Source organism: Ochlerotatus camptorhynchus, unplaced genomic scaffold, assembly GCF_037179485.1.
Source record: "Ochlerotatus camptorhynchus isolate MF236.1 unplaced genomic scaffold, CSIRO-AGI_Acam_v1.1 ptg000277l, whole genome shotgun sequence".
In the NCBI taxonomy this organism is placed as follows: domain Eukaryota; kingdom Metazoa; phylum Arthropoda; class Insecta; order Diptera; family Culicidae; genus Ochlerotatus; species Ochlerotatus camptorhynchus.
Window position 1 is genome coordinate 4,479,390 of NW_027040766.1, and position 22,729 is coordinate 4,502,118.

Genomic DNA, 22,729 nt, shown 5'->3' on the forward strand with positions numbered 1-22,729 from the left:
AGCAGCAATATAATGCCGTCGCGCAGTCAATTCGTTATCGTTTGTTGAAACATCGATTAGGCACGATCGAAGGAAAGAGCCATGCCTATTATTTGCAAACGAGCGAGCAATTACTGAATTCGCTTCGCACGCAACTTGCGCTTCTCAACCTTGCCGTTTATCGTTCGAGCCGAAGTGTAACGTTTTGCTTTTTCTTACAGAGAAAATATGGACGACTACGGCGAGTCCACCGGACTGCTGGAGCAACAGGTAGCCTCCGTCCGGTTACCGATCATCGGTATGACCTGCCAGTCGTGCGTCAAGAACATCGAAGGAAACATCGGCAGTAAGCTAGGTATAATCAAAATTAGTGTAATTCTGGCCGAGAATGCCGGCTACATAGACTATGATCCCACGCTGACGGATCCGGTCCAGATAGCCGCCGATATCGACGACATGGGATTCGAGTGTGTATACAACGATGATCGGAAGGGAGCCAACGACGGAGCCAGTGATGTATTGTTAGCTCGAATAAGCATAGAAGGCATGACGTGCAATTCGTGCGTCAAAAACATCGAAGGCACTATGAAGGACAAACCTGGGATCGTCTCGATTCAAGTCCTACTGGACCAGAAACTGGGTCTGGTTGAGTATGACCGAATGGTAACCAGTCCGGTGCAGATCGCAGATCAAATCGATGATATGGGCTTCGAAGCCAAGGTGGCCAGTGACGGTAACGAAACTCGAAAGACTGACAGCAAACGGGAGGCCCGTTCGGAGAAGATAATTTCAATTGACGATGGCCTCACGCCTTCGAACGGGAATCCCAACGGTAAGCAGGTCCGGCTGAAGGATGACTACAAACGATGCTTCCTACACATACAGGGAATGACGTGCGCCAGTTGCGTTTCGGCAATCGAGAAGCACTGCAAGAAAATCTACGGAGTGGAGTCGATTCTGATCGCTCTGCTGGCCGCGAAAGCGGAAGTCAAGTACGACCATACGTTGACCGGCCCGGAAGATGTTGCCAAATCGATTACAGACCTCGGCTTCCCGACGGAAGTCATAGACGAACCGGGGACGGGGGAAGCCGTGGTGGAGATCGAAATCCTGGGAATGACGTGCGGTTCCTGCGTCAACAAAATCGAACAAACGGTGCTGAAGGTTCCTGGTGTCCTGAAGGCTTCCGTTGCGTTGACTTTAAAGAGGGGGAAATTCACATTCAACAACGAAAAGACTGGTGCGAGGACGATATGTGAAGCGATACAAACTTTAGGCTTCCAGGCTACGGTGTTGTCCAACAAAGACAAAATGGCTCACAGTTATTTGGAGCACAAGGAGGAAATCCGCAAGTGGAGAAATGCATTCCTCATATCACTAGCTTTCGGAGGTCCTTGCATGATGGCCATGATCTACTTTATGGTCCTTATGGAAACTCACAGTCACGAGGAGATGTGCTGCGTTCTTCCAGGTCTTTCCATGGAAAATCTGATCATGTTTGTCCTCTCGACTCCGGTCCAGTTCTTCGGTGGGTGGCACTTCTATATCCAAGCCTACCGAGCAGTCAAGCACGGTGCCAGTAATATGGACGTCCTGATCACGATGGCCACTACGGTAAGCTACCTCTATTCAATCGGAGTCCTAATTGCAGCTATGGTTATGGAAATGAAAACTTCCCCACTGACCTTCTTCGATACGCCACCAATGTTGTTCATATTCATCTCACTCGGTCGCTGGCTTGAGCACATAGCGAAAGGTAAAACCTCAGAAGCCCTATCCAAACTGCTTTCGCTGAAGGCTACCGAAGCAACACTGGTAATGCTGGGCGATGACTACGAAGTCGTATCGGAGAAGATAATCTCGGTAGATCTGGTACAACGAGGAGATGTCCTGAAGGTTGTTCCCGGCAGCAAAATCCCCGTCGACGGCAAGGTGCTCTGTGGTAACTCCACGTGCGATGAGAGTCTCATCACCGGTGAGTCCATGCCGGTCCCGAAGAAGAAAAATTCCGTAGTCATCGGTGGCTCCATCAATCAAAACGGCCTCCTACTGGTAACGGCAACGCACACCGGAGAGAATACTACCTTGGCACAGATCGTAAAGTTAGTCGAAGAAGCACAAACTTCAAAAGCACCGATTCAGCAGCTGGCGGACAAGATCGCCGGTTACTTTGTACCATTCGTGGTGGCCGTTTCGGTAGTCACTTTGATCGGATGGGTCATCAGCGGTTACGTGGATATCAATCACATTCCTATGTCGGCAGCTGCCAAGGAAGGCTTGAATAGAGAGGAGATCATCTTCAGTTACGCTTTCCGCTGTGCTTTGAGCGTCCTGGCGATCGCTTGTCCTTGTGCGCTGGGTCTCGCTACGCCGACCGCTGTGATGGTTTCTACCGGAGTCGGAGCTCTGCATGGAATTCTGGTCAAGGGGGCAGGGCCGCTGGAGAATGCTCACAAAGTGAAAACAGTTGTTTTCGATAAGACCGGAACGATCACGTACGGAATGCCGATGACTTCCCGGATATGTCTGTTCGTTAAACCGCACGTGTGTTCGCTGACTCGGGCGTTGAGTGTCATTGGATCAGCGGAAGTAAACAGTGAACACCCAATCGCCACGGCAGTTGTTAAATTCGTAAAAGAATCATTGGATATCGATGCCTTCAGTAAGTGCTCGAATTTCATGGCCGTTCCTGGATGTGGTATTCGATGTGTAATTTCCAACGTGAACGGTATGCTAAGCAACGGGTTGAGATCGGAGAAAATGAAGAATTATCAAAATTCGTACAAAAGCAACGATTCTAACGCGTTGAGTTTCGTCAATGGAGCGGTGGTGGAAGAATTGATTCCGCAGTTAAGCCCATCGCAGAAGAATACAATGGAATTGCAGCAGCTGCTTCAGCTTGAAACGATCGAAGCTGACACCAGTGAGGAAGCGTTTTCGCGTGTCAATGAGTACAATGTGCTGATCGGGAATCGCGAGTGGATGAACAGGAATGCGATTCTTGTTCCGTCGGAGATCAACATCAAAATGACGGAGGAGGAACAGATGGGCAATACGGCGATTCTGTGTGCAATCAACAATCAGTTGATCTGTATGATTTCCGTGTCGGATATGGTGAAACCGGAGGCACATCTGGCCGTCTACACGCTGAAGAAGATGGGCATCGAAGTTATTCTGTTGACGGGAGACAACAAGAACACTGCCGGGAACATTGCTCGCCAGGTGGGCATCAATCGGGTGTTTGCCGAGGTGCTTCCATCGCACAAGGTGGCAAAAATCCAACGGATACAGGAGAACCAGATGCGCGTGGCGATGGTCGGAGATGGGGTAAACGATAGTCCGGCCTTGGCTCAGGCCGACGTCGGCATATCGATTGCATCCGGGACGGATGTGGCTGCCGAAGCGGCCGATGTTGTGCTGATGAGGGTGAGTTGCCGTTGGGGTGTAGGTTTTTGGAGGCAGGAAATTTGATAGAATTTTGTTCCATTTTAGAATGACCTACTGGACGTGGTTGCCTGTCTGGATCTATCGCGCAAGACTGTCCGGAAGATACATCTCAATTTTCTGTTCGCCAGTATGTACAATCTGCTCGGCATTCCACTGGCGGCGGGCATTTTCACGCCGTTCGGATTTATTCTGGAGGTAAGTACGCGGGATGTGGTTCTGTGTTGGAAAAAAAGGTTTACTGGGCTGAAATCCACCGGTATTTTCAAACTGATAACGGAAGTTTTCTTAATGTTCGGGAGACATTAATGTTGTCCTTGATTTCTTGCTTTGCCGAGCTTTTCTTCCGGAATCCACAGGAGTTTGGATGAATTGTGTTATAAATCATCATTGAAATTAAAATTAAACCCCATCAAAAACTGTTAATGATTTTTTTTCAAAATGTCATGTCGAACCTGCTCTAAAAAATGCTACGGGGCAAGAGGGCCACTCTTATGGGGCAAAAAGACCATATGTCTAAAATGAAGTGAAACTGATAAATGTTCATTTCTAAACAACAAAATACTATTCTTAGGTATGACAGCAACTGCTTTTATTGTTTATTCCACTAAAATATTGACTTAACGATATATTTTTTTATATCTGAAACATATAAACCATGTGCGTCAAAGATTCAAATGGAAACTATTTTTGAAACTATTTTATACAGTTTGTTTTCCAAAATTTCACGAAAACAATGTATATTGGAAACATGAATGCCCATTGTGTTAATTTCTGAACATTTTTGTACAATTTAATACATAAATGTAGGGGTGGCACTCTTGCCCTGTATAAAGTTTATTTTTAGGAATATAATTTTTGATTAATTAAACAAAATATTTAATAATTTATTGTCATTAATGTATCAAACAACCATCAATAGTGATGTCTCAATGCAGAAATTGTGAAAAAAATAAATTGGAAATTCCGAAAACCTTATTTTATGATGCCTTATTCTTATAAAAAACTAGCTTTTCAATGCATCAACACAAAATGATTTTTTGCATTTTTTTACGACTTCGATTCGGACAGAACTTTTTAGAATGCTTCATAGGAATACTGTGCATAGGTTCATCGTGAGATAAAATTGAAATAATTTCATTTTCAAAATATATTGAGGGTGGCACTCTTGCCCCGGGTGACCTTCTTGTTCCTAGTTCCCCTATATTAGGATTTTAAGGATATCATTAGCTTGTCTTCTCTCAGCACTACTGAGTGTTTCTAGTTCCTTATCCTTCAAACTAATCAGCTCATAAGCTTGACAAGCCATTGTGAACTCTTCCAATCCTTGTACTGCACTACTTGCAATCTTTTTTTTTTTAACTTTATTTAAGAGATTTTTAGCCTTAGGCTAGTTCATCTCTACTACTTGTAATCGTATAACAGTCGCATATAAATATATTTAAAGCAAACATGGCTTATACGTAATTATGAGCAGTTTATTTGTAGACACTCACAAAAACTATGTATTCCTCACACTCTTGGCGCGTAATAGACATCTTTTTCCTGCTGCTTCCTAAGATAGATGTACCTATTCTCTTAACGGTTTTTCAAATATGCTCGGTGGAGTTGCTTTTGTCTTTTTTTCAGTGATGTTCATGATGTAAATTCTTTTCGTAATTTGAATTTTCTTTTTGAATATTGCTCTTCCTTGCATTATCGTTCGTTTTTTAGTCTTTTACCCGGTCATACCAAAGCCTCTCACAACATGGGAGGCGGAGGTCCATTTAGGAAGCAATGCGAGACATGTAATGTGCCACATACAGTGGAGCATTTCCTATGCAACTGCCCCCAGTACTACGGACCACGTGTCCAATAGGGATCCCAGCAAGCGTCAGGGACACCCTGAGTTATGACCCCTCTAGCACCACAGCGCTCTTCTCTTTTCTGTATGAGACAGGATTGATCAACCAAATTTGATGTATGACCCAAAATTGACCCGAGCAACGATAACGGACAAAGGATTGAACTACTATTGGCAACAACGACATTTGTAATTGTAATTGTTCAGTGTATAGGCTGTGCCAACCGCTAAGTTGGCTTATCTAGGGACTAACCCCCTAGTCTATACACCTACTGTCCTTCCCGTTGCACTCGTCAGCTCGTGCGATACTCTAGACACACATGGGTGGTCGTATCCGGGTCCTCCCCTGGTTAGGCTCGTGTTCGTCCAGGTTCTGGTACATTAACTTATATCTATGCATGGTAATTATACTTTACAATTCACCTTTTGATTAAAAATGTCGATTTTAGTGATCATTATTAGGTGTGTGCTGCAATGGAATAGTAATTGAAGGAAATGTGGTTCTCATGTGGCTTATAGGTAAATCATGCAAGCACACACCTTTTACAATTCTTATCCTACTTACCAGTTCCGTCCAGTATAAATTGGCTGTTTTCAAATGGCCTAATCCTTTCTTACTGCTTACTCGCTTACGTTTTCTCGCTTTTTTCCTTCTTCCTATTGAAAATCTGGCCGTGTTCCCAATTGTTCTCAGGTAGGTAATATTGGTACATGAGGGGAAGAAAGGAATAGAACAAGTTAGGCGTGAGTTGCATGCGTTGGTTAGTCGTTTGGGTCATGGTGTTGCGTTCCCTATTTTATTTGCCTCTATTCAGCTCTCAGATCGCCCCCTCCCCCCAAACTATTGCGGATGAGAAAAAGAACCCATATTTGGTAACCTCTCACGAGCTGCAATGCATAAGATATGAATAACAAACAAATCTAGAACGGGGCTTAAACATATAACATTTTCTAAGACTGAACATGATTAGTATAGTATGAATAATGAGAATTGTATGAAGACAAGACGATCCCAAAAGAAAGTTCCCTAGCAATAAAACTATTACTCTGTGCTAATATGAGTTATTTCAAAAGCCATACTCCATACTCAGAAACTATACCCGACCTCAACAAACTGAATCGAAATCAGAACAGCTAAACTACGTAAGATTTTGGCATTTCTATTTAATTGTATTAAGCTATCTCACAGAGACCAGATGTCCAAGTTCGGCCAGAAACTTGTGTAAAGTTAAGTGGAAACGTTGCCGTTACGTAGCGCTAGCATCTCCTGATTTCCTCTATAAATTTATCACTTTCGACCAATTTGGCGCTAGTACCGATAAATTACCTGCTGAAAATTTTCACTTAGTGTCTAGTGTAAGTTTTGCAACGCCAGCGCCATCATGTTGTCAAAGAGGGTTTTTAAGTGGGGAAGTTTCCGTTAGTGGCGCTTAAGTCGAATAGGAATCTTTACACAAGTTTTTAGAGGAATTTTGGAGCCTCAACGTCTGTTTTCTGTGGCTATCTTATATCGAGCTCTTTTCAATAATTACAACATGTGAATAATGCAGAACAAGTTTTAAATTGTTCTAGTGCCAAATTGGTTTTGAAGAAAGGTCAAACTACAAACGAACAGCTCAGCCGCTTTGAACCCTATGAAAATTATGCTTTCCCAATATGGTACATTCTCTCACTATAAACCTGTCATTTCTAGCCTATCTGAACTATTTAATAAATGGAAACCATAACATGGGTTACGTTCCTCCTAAGCGGGCCCTCCGCATCCTATCTCTGTCTTATCTCAAATGCCAATGGTTTGAATGTATCAATATATACATTGGAAATGACGTTCAATCAAATAAACCCATACCCCACTCACTTGGCCAGGCTTCAGAATCGTCCAGTGGGCAGTGCGCTCTACACATCAAGTACCCTTTCTTTCAAATTTACCCCAAATTTTATATTTTACCCCTCTGAGTGTTGATTAATCACAATAGACCATTTTGACGTATAATCGTCTTTCTCTATCTAGAACACATGGATGAATGAACGGTTTGTTTTCCCACTAATCTGTTTCTCTCTTGCTCGCACTCGTTCGATTTAAATTGTGCAGTAGTGTGCGCCGATAAAACGTCAAAAAGCTCTCATAGAACATTGTGACAGAGCACGGACTTGAGGTTACTAGAGTATTAAATAATCTAGGTCCTATTTAGGATTATATCTAAAAATCCAAATTTGGCCAACGCCCACCAACTACTATTGGCAACAACGACATACTCAAAAACGGACGAGCAACTATATTATGATGATGCACGAATAAGGACACGAAAATGGACGGATGATGGCACAAAATTACGCACAGCGGCAACAATAGAACTGAAGACAGAAAACTGCTGCACATAAAAACAAAATGAACACAAGACCAAGTGACGACAATGGATTATGACAAGGACCAACTACTACACGCTAAGAAAAAAGTATGCATTAATGTTTAAATTTTAAACAGTTTCGAGAAAACCCGCACATATTCATAAAATGAATAAACGCTGTTTACTCATCGGATGAATAAACGCGTTTTTCTCGAAAGTGATTAAATTTTAATCATTAATGAATAAAGACGTTTTTCTCAAAAGTGGTTAAATTTTATACAGCGGACGATTTTAAATAGTTGGTTTCGTGTATTTTCAAGATATTATATAAACAATTGCATTCAAATAAAAATCAATAAAAAGTAATATTTATTTCTAGTATAATAAATAAAATTAGGAGGTACATCTGGGCAGAGCAAGATCGCACCATTTATCTCTTAAGTTTTCAAGGCACTACAATGTCGGCCACTTTGTCATCGATCGACATCCCGTCCAGGTGGAACTCGGATGTTTCTTTTCACGATCCCTTCGTCGACCTTCCCGTGTCGTGCTCGGCAACCATTCCGTTCCGTTGCCCCGCGAACTCGATCCGAATCGTCGTGTTGCCGTTTGCAGCCCTGTAATGGAGATCAAAAGTTACAAAATAATGAGAGTCTATTCGGATCGTCATGCTGCCGATTGAAGCCCTCTGTAATAGGGATCAAAAGTTACAAAATAATGTACCTTGTTAGGTATACTTACTATTAGCATCGGCCATCTCTTTGGCCTGATCCCACACGGCGATAGGATATTCCAGTCGGCATGTCCAGCAATATCAATCGGAAGCCAACCGTACCGGACAACGCGTGTAACAGCTGAATCTGCAGCTCACTAGCTCCTCTGGAAAACCTTATAAAGATAAAGTTCTCACCGCTCTCTGGAAATAATAAGAAAATTATAAATTACTATTGAATTGTATCTAGATTATAAATAATACTATAAACAATCTATCTACCTGCAAAAAAATGACCAATGATGGCCGCTGCTTTTCGGAAAATAATTGTTCCCAAGTTTTTTTTTCAGCCACCAGTGAATAAAATATAAACACTTTTGTTGAAAAATGGTTTTCTCTGGAAATGTCTAAATTCTATACACTTTTTTGCTATAAATTTCAACCACTCTATGACAGCTCGAACAAGCTCCCAAAAGTGGTTAAAAAAATAGTCATCAATGCATAAACTCGTTTTTCCGTGTAGACACACCGCAAGTTATCTGAATATCTGCCAACAAAACCAACTCCGTTATTATAACTCTGTCTAACACAATTGTACCCTTTACACATCAGGGGGGCCGCTCTCTGAAGCCCTCTATCCCTTTTTAAGTGACGAACCAGCCAGTGGCTGAAAGTCACTCTAATAAAGAAAAAAAAAGTATTTTACAATGTAAGTAAAGCTTTATACTGTTTTTTTTTTCAAATATGTCTATCATCTCTTGAAGATCGTAGATGAATTCTAGACCAACAATTGAAATAGGCGGAACAACCGAACGTAAATAATGGCTTTAAATGCAAATTCCTCGAGAATCAAAGCACATCCAAGAAATCTAACACCATCATCTGATAGATCAAACTTCCTTTATCGAATGGCTTTGTTAGTTTACGTGGGAGTGTTTTGATTCTCGAGAATTTTGTGTTTAAAGCCATTGTTTACGTTTGGTTGTTCCACCTATTTCAATTGTTGGTTTAGAATTGATGTCTAATATAGAATGTATGAGATCAGTTGATCATTTTAGATGGTCCAGTTTTGAATCCACCACAGCATGCTTTTGGCGCTACTGTATATGCACGATCAAATGTAAAATACTGTGGTAGCCATAGCATAGTGCTGTCAAAACCTCAGCATTTTCATTGATCCGGATGCCACCGTATTCTGACTTTATTTAGACGCCAATTAATAGGTGTACTTTCGAATTCCACTTGGATGACTGTCCGTGTATTATTTGTGATGATTAGATCTAGCATACCGATTTCCATCGTTAAAGAGATCGGTTGGGATGATTGTAGGCTGTTCAACAAGTTGAATAACTGTATATTCTTCAAACAATTCATATTGTAAAACCTTACCTACATAACCCACTGTAACGAAACTATTTACTCTATACTTTCATGTCCTCATCGAATCTTACAAAATGTCCACTTTAAGTCTGATATTTGACGTTAGGCATCGTTCACCGCTCACGAGTGCTGCAACTCTGCAAATTAGGAATAGACTGGAACTACCTAATAGCTGTAAACCGAGTCTGATAAATTATTATGGTTTTCATGCATGCCTCATATTTGAACTTCTGATCATTCGCTGCATCTCAACCTATGAAATATTATCAAAATATCAGTGGCGTCGCGTCCACATGTGCAACCTGTGCACTACACAGGTGTAAATAATTAAAAAAATGCGTTTAGATTTTCAAAGATTTTATGGTCACATTATAGCTGTACTTCTTTACTCCAGACCACAAGTGACCATGAATACACTACTTTATAGTGTGGTTCAATTAAATCTTCGACCTTGGTTTGCTTCAAAAAAGGAGTAAATTCAGTTCGGAAGGTCTGCCTAATCCCTAATGCATTGATTTCTAAGCATGTCGATAACACTACCATGTCAAAATTCGTTAAATAGTGCAATGGTCAAATGCCTGTTGTAAGCCAAGCAGACTTTCTATCACCTCTTGAAACATACCCCAAATTTTCCACAATAAATGGTGTTTTGCACCACTAGTTGTAATTGAAGCTTTCAATAGTCACGCGTCAAACGGAAGCAACACGGAAACAGCAGTCTGGTACACTTTGGACGTTATCATACTTGCAGACCGGTTTGAATGTGTGAGTTTAAATTAGAAGAACATTTGTGATGTATGGGTGCCCAAAGCGTGCATTTCTCGCTGTGCACTTGGATATCTGATTGCAGACAAAGAGAGTAATGGAGAAAGAGAGCGCAAAAGCTCGCTCTCACTCTCTTGTCAGTTGTAAATCTGTCAATTACCGATAGTTGCGCCGGTGCGTCTGTCAAAACTTATGATCATAAGTGATAGTGTTGATCTGATGAATAAAAAGTTGATTAATTCAAGTTTCCTACCCAGGGGACTATGAATTTTCTCTAGATTTTCACCCCTATTCTGTATTTCGTTCGAAACGAAATACAGAATAGGGGTGTTTGACACTGTTTTGTATCAAAAAATATGTTCGGAAGTGTTTGACGGATATTCTTTACTACACTTCAGTTTAAAGAGTTAGTCTTTTGATAAAAACGAGAATTCAAGCTGAACATTGCATTAGGTCCTAAGTAACATTGACAGATTCTCTCCGTCGATTTTCTCTTTGTATCTCCACGGCCATGTACTGATATTCCTAGGTATTTTCAGCACACAGATCGATAAAAGAAGCTTTTTTCTAGCATCTAATATGACAAACACAACAAGAAATAGTTATGTTGGTTCCTCCTACTTCGGTTAGCGCCAAAAGGGCCATACAAGTTTTGTTTACACAATATGATAGGCATTTTAAATGTTACGTTAGGTAGTGATTAATATAGTAATTGAGAATATGTCCCTCGAATTCATGGAGCATTGAAAAAAAAATAAGCTAATATGTGGTCGTAAACTATAACGAATAAAGTTTGGTGCACAGCTAAACAAATGAAGCACGCGACGCCTCTGCAAAATATCATCATTTTCTTGCATACTGCGACTTCTTTGTAAGCTGGATCGCACTGTCGATTGTTATTAACGCTTTCCTCGCGAAAAGAACTCTTCTCTTCAAACAGTTGAGTTTTTATTGTATTGATGTTGCCGCAGTTAGTTTTTGCTGTTATCGAATTACTTCTTCTTCTTCTTCTTCCTCTCCTTTCCTTTATTTAACGTCGGTCTCTGTTCCGCAATCTAGTGCCAATCACCGACGGACATCGATTGCCATCCATTGAGTATCTTACGGGAATTTTCGATGGAGTAAAGAGATAGTACAAGAGCCGCCATTTTTCACGCACAGTCTGACGTTTGTAAAGAGCTACAGAGTCGCCGTCAACGCCAATGGATCATTTTAGATGGCTGAGTTTTGAACCCGCCACAGCTTGCATTTGGCGCTACTGTATACGGACGATCTAATGTAAAACACTGTGGTAGCCACAGTACGGTGCTGTCAAAACCTCAGCATCTTCAATGATCCATTGCCGTCGAATTACCATCTCGTTCATGAGTAAAACCAAACGTTAATCGGGTTTTGCTCTCAAAGCATCCATCGTCTCTCTTGAAATTTCGAGTTCTGAACCCATACTCTGGAGCCATTTGATTATGGTGCGAGGAATTTATCGGTACGCCTTCGCTGAATTGCAAAGTGGTAACCAATCTTTTCAACTCAGTCCCAGCCTTTATTTTCGATACTTATTTCACAGTATAGAGTATTGACACTGTATTGAGAATAACTGAGAACGATCTGCAAACGTCTATCGAAATGAGAATTAGTTTGAATTTTGCAGTTAATTGTGAAAAATCACCTGTAAAGCCAACTCTTTAAAAAACTCAATTACTTCCTCAAGGCTTTTGGTTTTCTACGGAGCTTGGAATTCAAATCATTGATTGATTTCTGTGTAAGCTCTAAGTGACAGTCGTTCGCTCAAATCTATGCTCCTGACTCGAGAAAATTATTCCAGAAGCTCCTGGACCGAAGGACGCGGAAAAAATCCGTCGAAATTCTCTGGATCCTCCGTTGGCAGCACCGGAAATCTCTTACGGAACTGTGCAGAACTTCCTCCACGCGAGAAAGCTCTCTGAAACTTCCGTAGGACAGCATCGGGAATCTCCCGCAACAAATATTGGAAGTAGACTAAGAGCTCATTCAAAAATTTGCTAACAAATGGCTTATTCAGTTATAAATAAAACAGCAAAAAAGGTTATCTTCCATTTAATTCCACTTAATTAATGTTGGTATCTATGACAGATACGTATTTCGACTACAATGTGCAGTCTTCATCAGTGTCATTCCCACTAAAGAACTTATCAAAATCTAACCCCCTTAAGTACTCATCCCATAGGTAAAAAGATCACAAGGTATAAAAATGAAACTACAATGTGTTGAATCGGAACCTACCTAACTAATAAAAACGAAAGATTTAAGTAAACTAAAGGAGAAAAATCTATACAACTCTTTAAAAAGGAAGTGTTCACTCGACTGTCAACAGAAGCAGGCCACTCTCGATGTGTGTCACGCGATCGTCTGTTTACTCGGCAGCCACCATTGTGTGGTCCTCCTCATTGTTCTTTATCAGCAGTTCTTTCGGTCGATGCGTCGTCGACTTTGGAAAGCAACCGTGTCGTGATAAGTGTGTGAGTGATGACCCTCGTGATACGTCCATTGACGAGTGCACGGATGGATTTGAGTTCACTCACTCGACAAAAAGTGACACAACAGCGGGGCCCTGTTTACTAAAAATGAACACATATGTGTTCATTTTTAGTAAACAGGGCCCCGCTGTTGTGTCACTTTTTATCGAGTGAGTGAACTCAAATCCATCCGTGCACTCGTCTATTGCTCGGTCCATTGCTGCAATGGAAGCGCTGTGCCCTCCGTTGGCGATACTGTCATACAATAAAACCACTGGAAGCGGATCCCGTTCTGATGGCGGAGGCTTATTGGATAACGGAAAATAACGTGTTTATTGTGCTGTATCTCTTGACTATAGTTTTAAAATGTTTTGTATAGTAAACAAGAATCCTCGGCTCTGTAAAGTTAATTCGATTGAGCCTTATCAAATAAATTAATTAACAAAATGGCTTATTCAGCCTTTAATCAGCATAAATTGTTTATTGGGTCCACCAAAACCTTGCGGAACCTTCACTCAGATCGCCAAAAATAAACCGTCAAGATTCCCTGGAATCACTGGCAGCGTCGAACGCGATAGACTATTGAAACCTACTGGAACCTCCGTTGGCAGCACCTAATATCTCCACCGAATTCGCCCGGAACAGTCTCCGTGAACATGTGAAAACTCCGTTGAAACTCCCCTCTACGCCGGCAAGATACAAAATCTCCACTGTGAACACGCAAAAACTTCGTTGAAACTCCCTGATACCATAGAGGTAACTCTAAGACTAGAAGGTCCCGAAGAAATGTGCTCAACCTTTTGGCTCAGCTCTGGTACTATCTTCGGTCCCAAGCTAAACGATTCACCCCTCGAAACATAGGAAAATCTACACGGTAAGAAAAAAGTACCCAACGGAAAGTTCACTTTTTCCTACTTTTGACTAGTTTGTCTCCTTTTCTCCTTCTAATGTTGTCAAAAACGGAGGAGTAAACCCACCCAACAAGGGTAGTAAAGTGTGGGAACCCAACGTTGAGTATAACCATATTTACCTACTGTTGGGTACAACTAACTTACTTTTGGTTAAAAAACCAGTGGAAAATTCCATACGAACTGCACACAAGTAAATGAAAATTACTTTGACCAGCTTTACCTACTTTTGGGTTCCTGCACTATAGTGCCGAGATGAGTGAAAAGAACTTAATTTTGGGTACTTTTTTCTAACCGTGTAGAGTCGGTGTATAGAGATTGCTACAGTATGATTGTGTCAGTGATTTGTTTTCATCGGGAAAATTTTCCGCTATGAAGTATTTTTTTCCCGATGAAAACAATTTGCGTATACGTATACGTGACGTAGTGTGCGTACAATAAACGTCAGCAATCTCTATAATGAGTCACGCCAAGAGTGAAGCCAAGTCTACACAGAAACAAAATCCATTGGCAAAAATACTATATTGATGGTTTAAATTAAATACTCCCACCAATAGATTTGTGCAGAAACGAAATTCATTTAATTTTACTATTTTTTCTATCAAAACTACTATGCCGTTTGAGTAAGCATAGTAGTTTTGACAGAATGGTAGTAAATTTGTTTATATTTTTAGTCAATTATACTGAAATCATGGTAGATTAAACGGCATTAAGCGTAGTTATACCAACAATCAATACGAAACTAACGATTTTAAATTGGCTCACCACTTTAGTAGCCTATTGGTCCCAAGCAAACGATTAACGTACCCTATTCTAGTTGAAATTCTATTACTACACTATGTTTGTTTTGATTCGCTATGAAAGTTTGACAGATAACATCAGGGGTGTGTGAATTCATGCAGAACATGCAGGGGTGAGTGAAATAGCTTGGGACTGCTTGGGACCGTTGTTCTGGTACTGAGTGAGCCAAAAATAATAATGATTTTCTTCGGGACCCAGTGGTCTTAGAGTTACCTCTATGGTTATACTGAAAATAAGTGTTTTCTGCAAAATAGTATTCCTAACTATGGTCTTTGTTTCAGTGTACCTATTGAACTGTCAAACCGGCTACCTATCATGCAAAGAAAACAAACATTACGATGCTATGAAACACAAACGAAGTGACAGACGACTAACTGGCGAAGAAATCCATTTAAATAATGTGGTTCACTGTAATAGAATTTTCTTGGAAGCTTGTGCCATCATCCACCAGATGGGTTAGTTTTTTGTTTTGATTTCAACAAAGTTGATTTTGTGTACAATGATTCTTTGACAGTGTGCAAAGAGTGCGTATCATTTTGTCATTTTTTTATGCATTTCAGTTTTGAGTAGAGTGAAAGAGATAGAACCAAAACATTCTAGTACATTTGGTGAAAATGCTAGTTCAATCTAGTAGTAGTGTTGCCATGTGGTACAATCCAGTAGTAGTGGTGTTGCCATGTGGTACACTGAAAAATTGCAATAGCAGGTTAGTCACCAAAGTTTTCGAGCCGCTCCGTCTGTCACTTCGTTTGTGCCACACTACTACTAGATTGAACTAGCATTTTCACCAAATGTACTAGAATGTTTTGGTTCTATCTCTTTCACTCTACTCAAAACTGAAATGCATAAAAAAATGACAAAATGATACGCACTCTTTGCACACTGTCAAAGAATCATTGTACACAAAATCAACTTTGTTGAAATCAAAACAAAAAACTAACCCATCTGGTGGATGATGGCACAAGCTTCCAAGAAAATTCTATTACAGTGAACCACATTATTTAAATGGATTTCTTCGCCAGTTAGTCGTCTGTCACTTCGTTTGTGGTTTGTGCTATGAAAGGTCCACGAAAGGTAATGCAATAAAATATAAAATATAATTGAAAAAATGTTCATAATCACGTACTGAGCATTAAACTGTCATGGGCTACGTTTGGTAATGATCAGTAATGAGAATTTCTACTATTTTTTTGTAAGATAATTTGACAAAATTACTGATATAATGATTTACTACATCCGCTATTTTTTTTTCGCTAGAAGTCATTTGAAGTTGATGTAGAACCCGCATAAACGCGAACCATCACATGACCTTACCGATAATGGTTATAAATTGTTTATAATCCCTGCTAAACTTCAACTGAAATGGTTATAGAACTTTACATGAACGTTTGTGTGATAAAGTTTTAACCTTATGTATTATGGTTTTTTGGAAGCGGACCTTACAAATAATGGGTTGTTAAGAACCATTACCATTCCAAATTCTTGTTTTCTCCATACATTTTCGGAAAGAGAACTATATTAGAACGTTTTTACTTATGGTTTGAGAACATTAATGGTTATGGTTATGGTAGTCAGTAAGGTCCATTAATGGTTTTGTATCATCGCTCAACTTTACGTGAAATATATCGTGAATTGGTAATCAGTAATTTACAGGCAACCAATTCGCGATATATTCCACATAAAGTTGATCGATGTTACAAAACCATTCATGGACCTTACTGGTTACCATAACCATTACCATTAATGTTCTCAAACCATAAGTTAAAAGGTTTTAGTATAGTTTTCTTTCCGAAAATGTATGGAAAAAACAAGAATTTTGAATGGTAATGGTTCTTAACAACCCATTATTTGTAAGGTCCACTTCCAAAAAACTATAATACTTAAGGTTAAAACTTTATCGTTAAACGTTCATGTAAAGTTCTATAACCATTTCAGTTGAAGTTTAGCAGGAATTATAAACAATTTTAACCATTTTAGGTAAGGTCAATTTATGGTTCGCGCTTATGCGGGAAGTTCTCTGTTGCCAAGTGAAAAGAAAGGGAATCTTTCGAAAACCGTGATGCGAGTTCAACTGTTTTTCTCTTGGCGTGACTCATTATACACCGACTCTAGGAAAATCCAATAACCCCTCATTTTATCCGTCAAACTTTCATAGCGAATCAAAACAAACATTGTGTAGTACTAGAATTTTGACTAGAATAGGTTACGTTAAACGATTTGCTTGGGACCAATAGGCTACTCAAGTAGTGAGCCAATTTAAAATCGTTAGTTTCGTATTGATTGTTGATGATACTTCCTCCGGTAGCAACGACTATCTCCCTCCGGAGCTTCCACTGACTAGGAATCTCCGTTAGCGGCGCCGGTGGTGTAGTGGTAAGTCAGGATTTTCCCGAGGCATAAAATATCTGATCACGCCTTCCTTTGAAAGGAAAGTAAAGCCGTTGGTCCAAGGTCTATGCGTTAATGGGTCGAAACTCCCTGGAACCTCCGCTGGCAGGTTCGGGGTTTCATCCAAACCATTTGTGGGATAGTATACCCATCCGGGATACAGCTCGTTCATGGCATTTGTTTATTAGGGCTGCTTATCCTGATCTTCACCATCGACATCATCCAATATCGAAAGGCTGTGCGGCGACGTGGACAGTCCCGTCTGGCTGGAGCAGATATTTGCATCTACGTAACACTTCTAAGGATTGATGTCGTACGCTTAGCAGGGGACGATTTTGGGAAAATTGAACTGTCATGAATTGATTTCCTACGTCATCCATTCCGCCTCCAGTAGCTCCTGGATGGTGAACAGAGTTTTGGGATTCTTGTTAACGGATTTCCTCAACATCCACGAATGGGTTCTCTAAGAACAACAACAATTTCAGGTGAAATGGGGCAGTAATTCCCGAGAATTATGTAATTCAAAATGTGTTTGTAAGAACTTAACCCTATGTTAATCATCAATAGAATTTGTATGTGCGCAATTAGGTCCTCAACACGTTCTGATAATATAGTCCGGATCCATATCTCTCCAGGTGCGGGCCTGAGGTTTGCTGTACTGGAGTGGCGTTTGGCAAAGGCCTTGGTGTTCATGATGATCCACACTGAATAATCCAAGGGGTTAAAAGATCGGGACTGGATGGCGGCCACATATCTTTCGGCCAGAACGACAGATGTTTTTTCAGCCAATTCTGCGTGCGGTTCGAGGTGTGGCATGGTTCCCCGTCTTGCTGAAAGACCACATTCGCCTCCGGTCCATATTGCTCATCGAATTTGTTTATTATCCAGGTTGGAACCAGTTCCAACCCGTGCGAACTCGAGCATATTGTCAGTGCGAACCTCAGTCGGCCTAAATGCCCCTTATTTGGGCCCATACATAAATTTAGCAATCGACTAAATTTTCAATAGCGATCAAAAATATCCATTAGTACCGCTCCAATGACGCGTTCATCTAGATAAAATTGATAAATAGCAGATTTTTAGCGATGGGCCCAATCTTTGATCCAAAAAAATTACATTTCCCTTATCTATCTTACCGATGATACTTTTCTGCAGAATTCGCTCAATCCGAACAATATTTAAAACAATGGTTGTTAGGTTGTTTGATATGCAGCTACACTGTTTTAGTGAGTGACTTCAACAAGCTCATGGCAGAAAACCATTGTATAGTACTCTTATAAACAATATTATACCTACATCAAATCAAATGATGCCGCCGTCAAAATAAACACAAAATATTTTCCAGCCCTGGATGGCGTCGGCAGCGATGGCCCTCAGTTCCGTGTCGGTGGTGTGCTCCTCGCTGATGTTGAAGCTGTACAAAAAACCGACGAAAGCCTCCCTCCAGACGCCGGAGTACATTGCTCTGGTGGAAGCCGGAGCCCTGCTGGATCCGGACACCGTTTCCGTGCACCGCGGCCTGGACGATATTCCACGGCCCAACTTTGGCCGCTCGACCAGTTCCACTTTAGCCAAGTAAGCGCCTCGTAACCTGTTCTGTTCTCGGAGTTAACTCTGCAATGTTTGTAAATCTAGTCGGATATGGTAATTGGTGTTCTAGCTTTGCTTGTTTCGTTTTTTTTTATTTCGATTTAAATTTTTTCGCTTATGTTATTTTGATTTTTCAGTTTTCTCAGAGTGCCTTCCAATGCTTGATAATACAAGTTGCTAACAAAAAGGGGTTCCTGCCAATGAATATGCCATAAAGGGAATAACAACAACGTGACTATTACTAATCCTGCACTATTAACCAGTTAGGTTAAGGAATAAGAAAAAAATGATATTCTAACAGGGAAAGTGCCAACAAGTATTGAAGTATTATGTGTTCACTAGACTAGCTTTAAGATGACCGTTTCTCCACTGCTAGAACAAAGTACTTTTTGTTACGTTTGTACATTAGCCCAATCAGTTTTAACTAATAAATAGTTAGTACTAATAATCACCCTCATCCGATCATTTCTAAAACAATCTTGAAGCACTGCCGCTCATCTGCACCTAACTGAAGCTGTTTTATAAGTTTATATAACTTAAGCATGGTATTCTCCACTGAGTTCATTATATTTGATTTCAACTTTAAAGCAAAAGGTATTTCAGACGGCTTTTAGTTGTACCTACCTCATCCTTGGGACAAAGTTGAATTAACTTCTTTTCCTTCAAATTTAGACTATTCATCCGCTCGCCGAAGGTTTCCAACGATGATCGACTGTTAGCTTCCAACCAGATGATAGACGACGACGAGTTAAGCGTTGGGATCGTCAAGTCCATCAACAGTGGCATTTACAAAGACGCAACCGAACTGCAGAGGCTGTAGCCACAAAGAGCTGTGCCAACTACGACCAGCTAGTGATTTTACTTATGTTTTTTTTTAAACGAAAAAGTGACCATCCGAAGTTATTATGTTAGACAAGTTCAGCATTTTCACGGTTGAAATTCAACCGGGAAACAGCCATAATGGTGAACTTCTATCGATTTTCATTCTCATCATTATTGTTTCTGCCTTCAATTCATCAGTGATTTTGTGATATGTTTAGCATTATTTACGTTTTTGTTCTACGATTTTTATCAAATACATACATACATACTACGCTATAGCTACTCATTACGTTTGTATTGCAACGTACTTATCAATCAGCACAAATCCAACCAGTTGAAAAGTACCATATCCTCGATAAGGAGGACAAAACCTACCATAGATGCGTAAATAGTTAGCGAGAGGAGGAGCAGAGTTATATAAATAAATGTTTGTAATAAAGGCTGGTCTCGTTTTTGAAAGTGAAAGAAATTTACACCATTTAAATTTATTCAAAACTGTCGTATTTCATACATAATATTAGATATTGCAAAACGCACTTAACAGAAACATAAAATGTATAATATAATATTGATATCACAATCCTACCTTTCAATTGAAAATTTTACATCGTTCACAGCAAGGAACATCCGAGTTACGGCAGTTACTAGAAAGAAAAGGAAAACTACACTGAAACAAAGACCATAGTTAGGAATACTATTTTGCAGAAAGCACTTATTTTCAGTATTACTGTGCTTAATGCCGTTAAATCTACCATGATTTCAGTATAGCTGACTATAAATATAAACAAATTTAATGCCACTCTGTCAAAACTACTATGCTTACTCAAACGGCATAGTAGTTTTGATAGAAAAATAAGTAAAATTAAATGAATTTCGTTTCTGCACAAATCTATTGGTGCGAGTATTTAATTTAAACCATCAATATAGTAATTTTGCCAATGGATTTTGTTTCTGTGTACACAGTAAGTATCATCTATTTTCTTTTTCGTTTTTGCGGTGTAGCTACACCAGAACTGCCAAAAATCCTCTAAGTAAAAAAGTATGAACGTCTGTCAAAAGTTATTTCAATCGAACCGTCAACCGATTTTAACAACTTTTTTCAGTTCTGTGGTGACAGTCGCCATACTTTTACTAAAGTGCTTTAGAACTGCCCGTCAATGTGAGAATTTGTTGTCCCTTTCGTTCCTTCTCGAAAAGTAACGTCGTATCTAACCTATTTGGCATAATGGCTATTTGACATGAAACACAAAAAAACAGCTCATGTTCAAAAGAAGAGTAAACACCAACTAAATACTTACAATATGTTGACGCAGTTCATACAAATCTTCTCCGGACAGTAGTGGCAGCTGATTCCGCAAAACTCGCACAATTCCAGATTGCAGTTGGTACAGTCCGCGTGAACCAGTGAGATCCGGTCACAGATCCGACACTCGCGATCCGCTTTTTTCGCCATCCACGCCGGACACTGTCGACGAATGAATGTTAGGCATTCGGTGTTTATTCAAAATTCTTCTCCCAACTTACATTAGCAATATCGAAATCATACTCCCCGGTACCCAGGAGACGCACATGTTTCAGACATTCACGCTGGCAAACGCCCGGTCGCTGCTGTGAAGATGTTTTCGCTCCCAGGAACAGCATGTTCATGGTTTTCTCTGGTAAAAAAGAAGACATTATTTTTATTAGTTTTTGTCTGTGACCATCTCAAAAAGTAAATCAGGCGACCCCTTGCTATGGATGCTGGTGCTAGCCATCGCTCCTATGAAAAAGATTCACGATTTTCGTCCCAATTTCTTTAAAAAATATATTTTCTTTTTTCAATCCCTTTAGTGGTCTAGACCTGTTTGGCCCATATTTGTTGTTGTTTCCCTTCCAAGCAACTCACCTTCAATTTGTCTCATTTTTTGCTCGTTCTGCCGGTCGACCTGCAGTTGGTTTATGAACATCTTTCTTTGCATCACAAAAGGGCCATCACCGCCGTCGCCATCATCGGACCGCATCCGTTTGCGACGCTTGCAATTTACATTCATCACCAGAATATCACACATAATTCCTGTGGCTTACTTTCATCGATAGATTAACAATTTATTGTAAAAAACCTGAGTTAACTTTTAGGAAGTGATTACCTCGGATGCCTCAAAACTCTTCACAAAACGGTAAACAAACGAAAGCCCCGCTAAACTTTGACAGATTTGAAGCGCGAAAATTTCGATAACAGTAAATAACAGTTAGCACAAGCTTTGCAGGTGTCACAGTTGACTACAGTTCCTCCCCGGTAATCCGCCAAAATCGTGGTCGACATACTCAGAGGGAGAGAAGGCGGAGAAAACAAAATACAATTCGGCAGCAGGGATTTGTTCCTAAATTATCTTGCAACCCTTGCTAGAAGCTAGCATTTCAAATTACTTTTATTTTTGATTCGATTTCCGTGCAAAATAATAATTGATTGGATCGCAATTCTTTGCACATTTCTTGGTGCCATTCATTAACCAACAAAGATCAATTAGTCAATAGAGTTAGAATATTGTTTTTGGTTCCAAAAACTAGTTGAATCTGAGAAGCACACAAAACATAAAGGTGATTGAATTTCTGTTCGATTGCAATACTCTCAAATTTATTCTAATAAGAATAAGAAAAACCTCGGAAAATTTCTAATTGGAATGTTCGATTGGCTCAGATTGTGACAGTTCATTTGGCTCAAAACATTCTCTCCGCCCATCTCTCCCTCTGAGTATTTTCTAGTCGTTATAAAACAAAACCAACTCCGGAGTAAAGTGTGATTAGGGCGAAACTACCGAAATGTAAAAATAACGGATATTTTACTGCAATCAGACGGGGCAGGCAAAAATCAACTAACAAACAACCTTAAACATTTTTTTTATATGTTCCACTATCGAAAAATCCAAACAAAGCGAATGGCGAAACAAAATTTATTTCAAAAAAATAAATTTAAAAACACAGCAAAAAAAAAATGTAATATCGATCAATGTAATTCAAGCTGATGTATGAAATAATGATGTAATAGCAAAAAGCAGATACAATATTACATCAATGGATGTAATTTTGTTCGCAAAATCGATGTACATCGTACAACGTTATATTACACAACCGATGGATTGACCTGGTTGCAGCAGTTTGGATTACATCCATATTACATATTCAACAATTTTTTTTCTGTGAAGAGCCGCTCTTTTCTTTGTTAACGATAGTACAGGGCGCAATTTTGAAACATTTCAATGAATGGGTGAAATCAACAC

At 40.0% G+C, this 22,729-nt stretch overlaps 2 protein-coding genes across 7 annotated transcripts in view; one reads left to right on the forward strand and one right to left on the reverse strand.

Annotated features, from left to right (window-relative positions):
• The window catches only part of ATP7 (copper-transporting ATPase 1), a 64,915-nt gene extending 45,004 nt beyond the window's left edge, over window positions 1–19,911 (forward strand). For 4 of the 6 annotated variants that reach the window (XM_065227881.1, XM_065227882.1, XM_065227884.1 and 1 more), the window contains 4 exons: window positions 201–3,405; window positions 3,472–3,621; window positions 18,406–18,635; window positions 19,323–19,911. In XM_065227881.1, coding sequence (XP_065083953.1) covers window positions 201–3,405; window positions 3,472–3,621; window positions 18,406–18,635; window positions 19,323–19,470 — 3,733 coding nt within the window. In that variant the 3' untranslated portion in view covers window positions 19,471–19,911. Of the gene's footprint in view, window positions 1–200; window positions 3,406–3,471; window positions 3,622–18,405; window positions 18,636–18,787; window positions 19,099–19,322 lie in introns of those variants that run through there. The other 2 variants (XM_065227886.1, XM_065227887.1) reach the window with 1 other exon arrangement.
• A 38-nt stretch (window positions 19,912–19,949) lies between these two features.
• On the reverse strand, window positions 19,950–21,582 carry LOC135706348 (uncharacterized). The gene is made up of 4 exons (XM_065227966.1): window positions 21,358–21,582; window positions 20,997–21,127; window positions 20,771–20,937; window positions 19,950–20,116 (listed from the first exon to the last, which is right to left on the reverse strand). The coding sequence occupies exons 1-4, from the start codon at window positions 21,518–21,520 to the stop codon at window positions 20,062–20,064; spliced, it is 516 nt and encodes a 171-aa protein (XP_065084038.1). The 5' UTR covers window positions 21,521–21,582; the 3' UTR covers window positions 19,950–20,061.
• Between the last annotated feature and the right edge of the window lie 1,147 nt (window positions 21,583–22,729).

Coding starts and splice junctions, on each gene's coding strand:
- LOC135706348 (XM_065227966.1), bottom strand. CDS start 21,520: ATGTGTGATATTCTGGTGATGAATGTAAATTGCAAGCGTCGCAAACGG. Junction 21,128..21,357: donor AAAAATGAGACAAATTGAAG/GTGAGTTGCTTG, acceptor CTTTTTTACCAG/AGAAAACCATGAACATGCTG. Junction 20,938..20,996: donor ATGATTTCGATATTGCTAAT/GTAAGTTGGGAG, acceptor ATTCGTCGACAG/TGTCCGGCGTGGATGGCGAA.